At 41.9% G+C, this 12,107-nt stretch overlaps 1 protein-coding gene across 2 annotated transcripts in view; it reads right to left on the reverse strand.

The window, feature by feature from the left end:
* The window catches only part of ITGB5 (integrin subunit beta 5), a 90,739-nt gene that overhangs the window by 61,677 nt on the left and 16,955 nt on the right, over positions 1–12,107 (reverse strand). For both annotated transcript variants that reach the window (XM_066632645.1, XM_066632654.1), the window contains exon 3: positions 6,952–7,156. In XM_066632645.1, coding sequence (XP_066488742.1) covers positions 6,952–7,156 — 205 coding nt within the window. The remainder of the gene's footprint in view (positions 1–6,951; positions 7,157–12,107) is intronic.

A 12,107-nucleotide genomic window follows, 5' to 3' on the forward strand; every position in this document is an offset into this window, starting at 1 on the left:
CTCCTTTGATTCTGGATCTATTCAGCTGGTGATGTGAAATTAACAACCTAACCATTACCAGAAATAGCCACAGATTCATAACTGAAACACACAAGTACTCCAGTTTCCTGTTACAACATGTAATTGATATAATATGCCAAAAGTCCAGACAGCATACTTTCCTTTTTGTTTTATACAAAAGTTATTCCTGCATTTGCATCCAGAACAGCAACAGCTTGGCCACTGGGGAAAGAGGAATACTGAAGGGAAGGGCAAATGAATCTCAGTCAAAGTTTTGGCTTTATTTATTAACATGTCTAGCCTGCCCATCCCAATGGCTGAAGTTGGCAACAATGGATGCCACTGACAACCCTGTTAAGCCTCACTGATGAGAATGCTTCTCTTCCAAAGCCAGTGAAGGCAGCCAAGCCCCGACAGACTTCAGGCATTCCTGCCAGCCAGGATACTGCAGTGTTTCAACAAAATGCTGATGCTTCTGTCCAGTTCAGAGATGTTGCAACCATTCTTGACCAAGACCTCATCCAGTTGTGGATGAAATTGGATGCCTGAGGCTCACAGTTTTTTTATGTATTTACTGTCTTTCTGGCAATACACTCAAGGTGATTCTGATTTAGAATCACAGCTTATAACTGAACACACTAAAAGGGGGGATGTAGCCCCGCAATGGGGCTACTTGATTGAATCAAAGAGTCCCGTGTCGGACCCCTCCCGCTCCACTCCCTCCTCCCTGCCCCCATCCCGGAACTACTCCTCCCTGCCTCCTCCCACATCCCCACCTACCTCTCTGCCACCAGACGGTCTGGGTGACCACTGGGCAGTGGAACGTGGACCCAGTACCAGAGCTGGCCCAGTGCAAGCTTGCACTGGGCCTGTAGTAAGGGCTTGCAAACACCAGAGGTGAATCCATGTGGGCCGTTCAGAATCGGGCCCTGAGTTGGTGGGAGCACTGTCAACACAGCACTGTCTTATGATTCTAGCATCAGTGTGCAGTCAAACTCTGTTCTGAACCACTAAATTCTAGATCCAAAGAAATGTGTTCCTAGGATGACAGGAAGATTCAATCTTTTTAGATGTATTTTCAAACACCACAGACCAGCAATTTTCAACCACTGTGCCACAGCACTTTGGTAAGGTGTGAATAGTCTGCAGGTGTGCCATGGTGTTTGGGGGGAAGGTCATTTATTTGTAGGTCCATTGGGGGAGTTTGAGGGAGGGCAGTCTAGCACTGGCCAAACAAAAGAACTTCCATTTGCACATGGAAGTGAGATGCTATCTTGAGGGACGTGCTTTCAAGATTGTATGAACTAAGGGAGAAGCTTCTAATTTTTTTTATAAGCATCTGAACTGGCTGCTCCTGCTCAGTGATGAGACTTGGTGCAATGAAGTTGTATTCTTAGCTGATATTTTCCAAACCATCAGTACAGGTCTTGCCTCATTATCCACTGATTTGACATCCACTGATTTGACTCACCACTGATATCACCGTCCACCTTTAAATGCCTTGTAATAAGGAAAAAATAAAAGCACCAAAATTCCATTTCCTACCTTCATGCTGTTAAACTGCTTCTAGTTTTCCTTCTATTTTTCATTCTTTCTGTTTCGGAACCTTCAGTGGATTAAAAAAAATCAGTGGATACCAAATCGGTGGAAAAATAGCTTTAAAGACCCACTACTGGGTTTCTTGCTACTCCGCTGTTGCCTCAGAATGTATCCATATAGAGCAAGAAACCTGAAAGTGGGTCTTTAAAGCTATTTTTCCACTGATTTGGTATCCACTGATTTTTTTAAATCCGAAAACGGAAAGAATGAAAAATAGAAGGAAAAAAAATGAAAGAATGAAAATATTCTTATGTGTTCTAAGAAAGTTATCTTCTTTAAGAAAACGCACGCACAGGGGAGCCAGAATGAAAAAAGAACAAATTTGAAATGTTTGAACTAGCAAAAAGTTACAGACTGAACAAAAACCTTGTTGATTTAATTCTACAAAGTTTGCCACTGTTGAGTAAAGACATTGAAAAGTATTACCAGTCACATGATGTATCTTCCTTGGACCAGGTAAGAGATTCATTTGTGTTAAGATTTCTCACTTTTTTTTTTTTTAAATAACACAGTGATTAAAATTTTAGTTACTGAACTTTAAACACAGTCTTCATACTTGTTTTTAAAATGATAAAATATACCGTGGGTCCTCCCTATCTGCAGGCTTCACATCCACGGATTTTACCAGCCACAGACCAAAAAATACACTGGGACTTGAGCATGTGTGTACCCATGCAGAGTCCTGGAACCAAACCTCAGCACAGAGTGCCCAATGTATCCTTAAAAAACTGATGGTGTGCATTGAAAATTTTAACGCTTTGTCAGTGTGCAGCAAGATGAAAAAGGTTGGAAATTGCTGCTGTAGACACTTGAACACTATTTTTAACTGGAAAAGCAGGATAGGCATTTTTTAAAAATTAAATAGCTCAATCCAGATAATCGACATCTCTAATGTTTGGCCTTGCCTACGGAAACATATTGCAATGTGGCATCAAGTGACTTTTCAAGCCCAAAGATTCCCAAGCTCTTCTATAGCCGAACGAATTATAGCCAGCTACCCAACAACACACAAGAAGATTTCCAGCTCATAACCTTCATGGTAGTAGTCAGGACAGAGGATCAACTCCATGTTCACTAAACAATGCTGGTGCCAGTCTGCAAGGGTGGGAAAGCAAAAGCTCAGGCTAGTTCAGGAGATGAAGGTTTCTAAAACACTTCCCTCCCACTAACATCAAAGGCCATTTCCAAACCAGCCCAGCATAAGCGCAAGAGAGTGATTTGATCATGGCCACTGAAAGTTTGGAGAAAACTGCAGTAGACCAATCCTCCCTCTTTATCAACATGTAGCCATGTATGTGATCATAGTGCCGCTAGTTGTGACTCGCAATAAATGACACAACTTGGGCATAGCCAGCTGAATGTTACGGGTCTGGTGGGAAAGGGGGACAAAATGAGGGAAAAGACTGAGGAAAAGGAAGGAGAAATAGGCAAACAGACCAATGAGAGGATGGACAGGACAGTCCATTCCAATCCAACTTTCCAGCACTGACGCAGCTGAAATACAGCCCCAAGATGAGGGGACAAATGGTCCCTCACTTTGAGGAGGACTCTGTGACTGCCCCCTCAACCATTAGCACCAGCACTGAAATGTTGGATAGGAATGATCCCAAGAGGGAAGATGAGAAGCGCCAGGAAATATGAGCTAAACCTGAGCCAATGTTTCCACATGCATGACCTACTCTGCAAAAACTGGCATTACAAGTCAAAGTAGCTTAAGTGATGTAGAAGGTATACACATGCATAATAAAAAGGGATTTGCACTGTACAACCCTTTCTACAATTTCATATTTTGTTACCATTGTCTTCAGAAGCCACTGCACTTTCTGAATGGGGCTCCTTTCCCCAAGTACGAATTTCACCTGCAACTAAAGATTCACTGTGTAGAAATGATTGATTTGACAGATGGCTCAGCTCAAGAATAGTTTTTTTTTTTAAACCCTGCAATTGCTAACAAGGGTGATTTGTTCCCCTTCAGTGATTATTTTGTCCACATAAATGCATTCTGCAGGGCACTTGGGACACATCACATGGAATATAATTTAAACTAGGTGAATTTGTTTTGAATCAAATGTGAACCTTTGCCGATGGGGAAAAAAATGTTTTAAAATCAACCTTTGTATTTTAGGCAGCATTAGTCTGGGATAGGCAGACCAATGTACTGATTTGTCATAAAGCAGCACCATATGTTAATATGCAAGTCAACAAGCAGGCGCTGATCTAAGGGAGTTAAAATATGGCTATTGTACAAGAACTGCTGATGAGGACCCAATCCCATCCAACTTTCCAGAGCTGATGCACCCATGCGAATGTGGTGTGCACTGCATCCTGTGGGCCTCCTCAAGGTAAGGGAGCATTTGTTCCAATTACATCAGGGCTTTGTTGTGGCTGGATCAGTGCTGGAAAGTCGAACAGGATTGGGCCCTAAATTCCAATCGATACCTACTTGTTTGGAGGATATAGTTCTATCAAGGTGAGGAATGTTTGTAACACTGTGCACATTCTCCGAGTCCTAATATTATTTATACAGTTTGGATAATTACTATAAAGCTTTTAGGTGTCTGAGCAAGCCAATCGTCCTCTTCCCCTACCCTCCATTTTCATGTGCTTTCCCCCTATTCATACCCTAACATTTGGGGTCTCAAATGATCCTAACTATAGACCTAAGCTGAAAGACTCACAGAACTCCCCAACTTCTGGTTCCTCTAGAATTTTCATTTTTCTCTTCTCCCCAAGGCACAAGTGAGAGCTGCCCATACAAAATGATGAAATCAGGATTTTAGTGTAGTTGTGACAAGTAGTGGCAGCAGTGTCCCACCCTCCATTCCAGGAACAGCAAAGAAAAGAGTTCTTGCTCTCCAGATAATGAAATGACACTACGCCATTATCTCCATGCTCTCAAAATGCCTTAAAATCCTGGAAATTCAAAGCCATTCAGGAGTTTTAAAACAAAAGCATTTTTTCTTTACAAATGTATATACTGCTGACCCCCCTAGTTCACAAGTATGAGAAAACCACTGCCTTATTTTTGGGTGGACTGGTTTCATTTCCAAACTGATAGGACTTCAACTGTCTGAGTTTGCTCCTGGAATATAAAATTATGATGATAAACCTAAACCTTTCTCTTGTGATACTTGCAGAAAGTGAGGGAACTCATTCTCTCTCCAGTTTGCCTGTAATACAATACAAAAATTCCAGGCACGTACACAGAAGTTTAATGAACCGGGCTTTTTTTCTCTCTTGCCTTTAACTTCACTACAAAGAGTCTTTTTCTTCCTAAATATCAAAGGTCAAATATTTTCTACAAAAGTTGAAACCACACTAACGCCTCTTTTCTACACACAACTTGCCACAGCAAAATCCCTGCTTTTTCTGTATTATTTTTCATTTCAATAGAAAGTATGAATAATTCCAGCTTTCTGGATCACAAGTTCAAGTGTCACTACATCAGTATACACAAAGCCAATTTTGTTATTTCAGTTCAGAGGGAAGGTGGGACTAATACCCACCAGTATGTACCAAAAGGGGGTAACACAACTGGAGAAAAAACTTTGTTGTTTCTGGAAATGAGTGATAGGCCGGCTACACCATTCATTCTTGGATTTTTGTTCTCGCGTGTCTCACTGGGAATGGGAATACAGCATAATTTAGCAGAACTTCATAATAGTCTTTACTCCATATTTCAGAATCACCTCTTTGGTTCACCTTGGATGATACTCTTCTCTGGCCTTGTTACCCTTTTAGAGAGTAAGCACTACGTAAAACAATGCAGACACAGGAGAGCTCCAAGGGAACAAAAAATCCTTGCTTTGGTTTATAAATCTGACTTGGATTGATGGCTACTGTGCTGGCTCATATCATTACTAATATGAATGGATCAGTTCGCTCCTGAACGATCTGGAAGCCAGTAATATTATTCTAACCTTATTCCCATACAAGTGGAGATAAAGAGGATCTCAACAATTACATATTGATTAATCAACATTGTGGCTTGATCTGAAATCCTGTTTTGAAAGATAAGTACAAACCACAGTTTGCTGGCTCATATGTAACAGGAAACCATAGCCTTGTGCAGACATTATCTACCTATGGTATCTCTTCACAGTTAGACAAAGTCACAAGTATGTTGGCAAGCTATGCCCCTACTATCACCATGCTCAAATTTGTACCACTTCACACTTCCGGGAGAGAGCATTAGTTTGAAGAGGCATTCCAAATTGTATATTCTGTCAACAGGGAGAGCATTAGCTTCTTCAGACAAATGCTTTGGGGGGGGGGGCTACGAGTACAGTAGTAGCGGGGGCATGGCTTGCCAGTGCACTCATGTCATTGTCTAACCATGGAGAGTCTCTACGGTTAGGTAGTCTCTGCACAGAGCTTACTGTTTGTTGCAAAGCGGAAAAATCAATAAGAGAAGTGTGAAAGGGAGGAAGGAGGAGCATGCAAATATAGGGCTCCTCCCTGTAGCAGCAAATCATGGTTTGATGTTAAGTACGGGTATAACCAAATTATCCACTGATTTTTCACCCATGGTTTTACATGATGAGAAGGGCCCTTTCAACTAAAGCAGGGGTCTCCAAACCCTGGCCCGGGGGCCAGATGCGGCCAGCGGCTAGCCGCTATCTGATCTGTGGCCAGCCTCTTGTTCCCTGAAAGCTCCTGGCCCACTTTGCTGAACATGACTGGAACTGTGCTCTGGGTGCAACTGGAGGGTGTTCTAAGGGCCAGAGAGATTGAATGAATGAGCCCATTCATTCATTTATTCACACATCTAAGTTCCATCTCTAATTTATTTATATAAATTTTATATTTAAATTTTTTTCGGCCCTCCAAACCGTGTCAGACGTTTGATGCGGCCCTCTGGCCAAAAAGTTTGGAGACCCCTGAATTAAAGGAAACAATAGCCTTGTTAATGTGAGAGAGGGCAGCCGGCTGACAATCCATCAATCGTTCTCTCTCCAGGTGCTGAGAACAGCTTTACTCTGAAGCAAACGGCCCCTCCCTTCCCCCTGAGCATGTGAAAGAATACTAAGTAGAAGTGATTATCACCTCCTCCATTCTTTCCACTGCACTGCAGTGAAGGGAGGGATCACTGCTGTGAAGAGAGGGATCACTGAAAGTGAAGCCTTTCTAAGTGTCTGGACAGAGACCGATTGTCTGCGTGATGCATTACAAAGGTCAGCAAGGCTGTTTTTAAATTGCTAAGCAAAGAGACATTGTTTTTTAAATGGATTTGCTTTAAAGCAATTTTTGCCATCTATGTGAGCTCTAGGAACAGAACCCTCATGGACGCTCAGATAGTAATCTTGTTACTTGCAAATTATTCATACCAAGTGACATTCACAACTCACTTACCAGGTCGCAAATTTAGTGAGATCTTTTGAGGCATTATTTGGGTAACATCCAAATTTGCCATACTAGAGCCTTTACTGCTCAAAGAGACGTTCTTCACTACGTTCATGGTGCTTTTCGTACTCTCGAAGTGCCCTGCACAACCGTTGGCAATTAAATTTTCTGGGAAGTCGCACCTCGAAGTGACGGATTTTTTGCTGCCAAATTCCTGTGAGGAAATCAGAGTTGAAGAAGGGAGACAAAAATAATCAGTTTGTCCAAGGACTGTCACTTCAACACAGATTGAGCTGGAAGGCCATCCGTATCCTGCCCATCCCACAAACAGCTCAGAACAGCCAATCTGAAGTTATGCTATTTTTCCCTCCTAACTACCCTATGTTAGGTCAGCCTGAGCGACTGTGACTAGTCAGCCCATGAGTTTCATAACTGATTGGAAATTAGAAATCAATCACCCTGGTTCATAGGAAGGCTGCTTACCACATCATGAACTCACAAAAGATTTATGTGAATATCCTGAAAGAGTGGGGGAGGATGCCACGCTTCCCTACCCCCACCCCCACCCCAAATACACATTCAGCATGCAAGCAGAGCTCCTCTACACAGTCAGGAAGTGTAGGTAACCAGAGTCCCAACTGTGAGGAGGAGTTGTAGTTGCACAGTATCCAAACACAGAGCATGAGTTTATATCAGGGGTGCCCAAACCCCAGCCTTGGGGCCACTTGCAGCCCTTGAGGACTCTCAATGCGGCCCTCAGGGAGCCCCCAGTCTCCAATGAGCCTCTGGCCCTCCAGAGATTTGTTGAGGCCAACACTGGCCCGATGCAACTGCTCTTAGCATGAGGGCAACTGTTTAACCTCTTGTGTGAGCTGTGGGATGAGAGCTCCTGCCCCTGCTTGCAGTTTCACGTCTGTGATGCAGCAGAGTCAGCAAAGGAAAGGCCAGCCTTGCTTTGTACAAGGCCTTTTATAGGCCCTGAGCTATGGCAAGACCTTCATTCATTCATATAAGTTCATCTTTAATATATTCATTTATGTAAACTTATTCAAATTTTAAATGTAAATTAATTCTTTTTTTCCCCGGCCCCCTGGCACACAGTGTCAGAGAGATGATGTGGCCGTCCTGCCAAAAACTTTGGACACCCCTGGTTTATATGATGGGGTGTAGCCAGCAGGTGTGTCCATCAGCACAGGGAAGCATCCCAAGAGGGAGCTAGAGATTACCAGGATGTAAAATTCTTTTTTTAAAAAAAAAAAGCGTGAAACAGCAAGTGTTGAGGTGGGACTCCCACCACAGGGATGACACTTAATAAGCAATTGTTTTTATGGACCATTGAATGAGCAGGATGCTGTATTGATTTGAGATGGAAGCAGTTTAGACACAGCAAAAGAGTCACTGAATGACAAATTGATGGTTACTCTACCTCTTCAACCAAAACTCTTGCCCATGATGGGTTATCCACATGGGCTTTTTTTTTTTCAGCTTTTCCTCCACATTTTCTCCAGGGTTGGGCACCACGACAAACCATGAGTTAGAATGAGGAAGAATATTTTGTTTTTAAGAAGCAACATATGCAGGCCATGCCTTTCTCTCCCGCCCACATCTGTGCATTCAGCACAGGCATGCAAGAGGCTGTATGAACACTGAGCTCCTCTACACAAGAGAGATGTTTGGGCAACCAGAGTTTCCAATCATGTAGAGGGACATGCTACCAGCAGAGTAGACATTATTAGGCTGGATGAACAGGGGAATGCTGCTTCCTATGTTTAAAGGCAATTGCACTAACCACTTGGCTGCTGCTTATGGAACTTCCACTACCTTCCTTGCTTTTGTAAATTTAATAATAGTAATAATATTGACAATTTGTAAAGTATTTCTACAATGCTTTCCTTAAACGCTCAAAGTTCCTCCCAAACAGCATGCTGACAATCCTTGCAACTGTTCTGTATGATGGGCCAGCATTATCATGGAATTATTATTATTCCCAGTTTTACAAACAATGGACAGAGAGATAAAGGCTTACCTAAGACTCCCCAATGTACTGAGATTCCAGCTCATAATTTATGTTTTGTATCACACAAGGACGACACCAGAGTGCTTTAAAAAAAAAATCTGACCTTAAAAATAAAGCGCTTCTCTTTAACATTGTGATGAACATTTTTGAGATATTAGAGTTTATTTAAATACTATAGTCCCAGTACAGTACTGCAATTTAGGAGCAGAAATCCAAGTTCCTGTCAAAATGAATTTAAAGGCCTTTGGCTAGAAGTCATATTTGGGATGTGAAATACAAATCTAACCTGTTCCAAATAGCACCATTCTGTTACTGTATTGAAACAAAAGTATGCGAACAATTTTTCAACACATACATGCATCAGGGGCTGAAAGTTGAATCGGTTTTAGGAGGAAAAGGTAAATATTGCCATTTCAAATCCCAAACTCAAAATATGTAGATGAAAAAAAAGCAAAATGAGACTGTTGCCCATCAGCAGAATGGAGTCTGTTGTGTCCTTGTTATCTCAGCATCCCTTCCCCTCTGCTTCAACTTCCTTCCAGTCTAAAAAAAGAAGGCTGCATTAATTTTTTTTAAAAAGAAAATGTTTCCTCAATTCAACTTTATGTGAAAATACATGAGATAAGCCTCTGTGACAAAAACAACAGAAGTCTATTTGCAAGCAGGCACAATAACAACCCGCAAATATGTACTTGCACAATTCTTGGCAGGGATTCTCAGGAGGAGTAGGAGGGGGAAAGGCCAAGAGAATGTCAGACATCGTCTTGTCCCTGCATTGTCAGCAATACACACAAACCATAAGACTAGTTCTCCCTGAGGTGGTAAACCTGGATCTGGCCTGTACCACAGCAGACCGAGTGTAAAGATTCAAATAACTAGGCGTTCTCCCACAACAAACACAATTTTTACATACAGAAAGCTAGCATGTCGGGATAAAGGCTAGGGCAGTAGTTCCCAAACTTTGAGCTGTGGATTCCCAGGGAGCAGTGGAAACCAGCCAGGGGAGCCATGGAATACTAGCAAGAAACCTACCATCCTATACAAAGTACAGGATTGTAGCCCTAGGGAGATGCAGCCAATGGCCCAGTAGGTCAAGGAAGCCACCAATCAAAAAAAGATTGGGAACTAAAGGGTTAGGGAGACATTTACTATATCCTTTTATGTGGGATTTTGTTTATACAGAGAAGCCTCAACATGAACGTCCACCTGTAATCTGAAGTGGTACAGCCAAGGCACAGGTTTACTGATTCAGTGAGAATGCAGCACCCTGACTTTGGCTGTTGAGAGCTTCCTCCACAAACAAAGGAGCAGGCCATTTGCACAAGGGATCCTTCCATTCACAGTGAGATCTTCCTTCGTGGAAGATCTACCATTTGATAGAATACTACCTTTTTTTTTAAAATGAAAGTAGTAGAAGGTGGCATGGCAGAGCCATTGTTACCCATTATTATATACATACAGTATATGCAAATAAGTTTATTTTGTCCCCATGTTAGCTATGAAGCATTACAAAACACTTAAAAACCTGTTTGACCAGAGATTATAATGGGGCTTATGCAAGGAACAGTGATAGCTCTACCATATCACTTTTAACTGTGAAAAACAACAGTTGTGCCTGCAACACTAAAAGATGTGGACAAAGGATAAATTTCTAATATGGAACTGCTGATGGGAGCATGGAAATTCATTAAGTGTAAGCAATTGATTCTATGTGGCTGAACTCTCAGCCCCAAGGCTTTGAGGGGAAGGGGATTCTCCATTCACCCAATTCCTTCTCCCTCTTGGTCCTTGGACATTTCCACTCATGGGCATTTGGCCATTGCATGCCTGTCATCATCATCAGGCCCCCTAAATAGTGATGCATTCCGAGTGCATGCACAAGTACCACCCCCCAAATCTAGAGAGAGAGCCAAGCTTTCCAAGCTCTGATGCCACAAAGCCTTTTCTCAGACAACAGCTTGCCCTCCAGCGTTGCTCCTCTAACAACAGTGTTCCACCTCCACTTTTCCCCGAGCCTATGAACTGAGAGCTGCAGCTTGTATTCTTACTGGGCTATGGGCAGCCTATGGTTGGCTGAGGCTGTCACCCAGAGAGGCAACCTGTGTATTGTCCAAATCCAGCACCACCAATGTTGGACAATAAGCAACACAGAGCTTCTAACAAATGTGAGTTAATTTGCAGGGAACATATGCCTATATTTTAAGCAAGGCCTCTATGATGGTAGAAAAGTAGCATTGTGAGCACAGCACAAGGGCATGAGAAGAAACAAAAGGAGTTTTGAACTCCTAACCACTGCTGCTAGAACCCGAAAGAGGTTAGTTTCAGTGATCTTTTTGTATTTTTCTTTGCTCTAAAAACTGACTAGAGATCTTTGGATGCTAAAAAAATAAATTCTCCATCTCAGTTTTAACACTAATGGTAAATATAGAGAACGTATGACTATGATATTAAGTGGTTAATAAATTATCAGCAATCTTTCCTCTCACCTGATGGCTGCTGCATGAACATGCCAGACGGGCTACTGTGAGTAGAGCTAAAATATGATGAAAAACCTGAACTGTCAAGTAACATGATATGATAATTACAAATCACCATATGAAAACATGACCATGTGCATCCACTCCAAGACATTCATTCGACTTATTCATGTACAGGCATGTTGATCACAGTATCAGGTTTTTAAAAATCCACACTGCCTACCATGACTGTTTGCATAACCATGTGCTGAGAGACAGAAAAATAAGGAGAGAGACAAGGGATGTTTTGTTAAGGGAGAGAAGAATAAAGTCAGAACGTCTCAGTGATCTCTCTTCTATGTCTGTAATATTCCTATGGCTGTAAAAAAAAACCCACACATGCTTTTGGCACAGCTTACAAAACAAAGCATACTGCCAATTCTTTGAGTATACATGATACTCTACAGGCCACAATAAAGAATGAGCAATTATTATTGTAAAAAAAAAAAAAACCCAAAATTTTAAAAATCCACAAGAACCAGTAATAGGCAAACCACACACACACACACACACAAAACAAACAAAAAATAGTCTTTAATTTTGCAAGGGGAAAAAAAAAGATGCCGGGGATCAACAGCTGCTTGGTCATTCAGGTCTGAACCATACTACTATATAAACAAAGCTATACAGCA

Source organism: Tiliqua scincoides, chromosome 1, assembly GCF_035046505.1.
Source record: "Tiliqua scincoides isolate rTilSci1 chromosome 1, rTilSci1.hap2, whole genome shotgun sequence".
In the NCBI taxonomy this organism is placed as follows: domain Eukaryota; kingdom Metazoa; phylum Chordata; class Lepidosauria; order Squamata; family Scincidae; genus Tiliqua; species Tiliqua scincoides.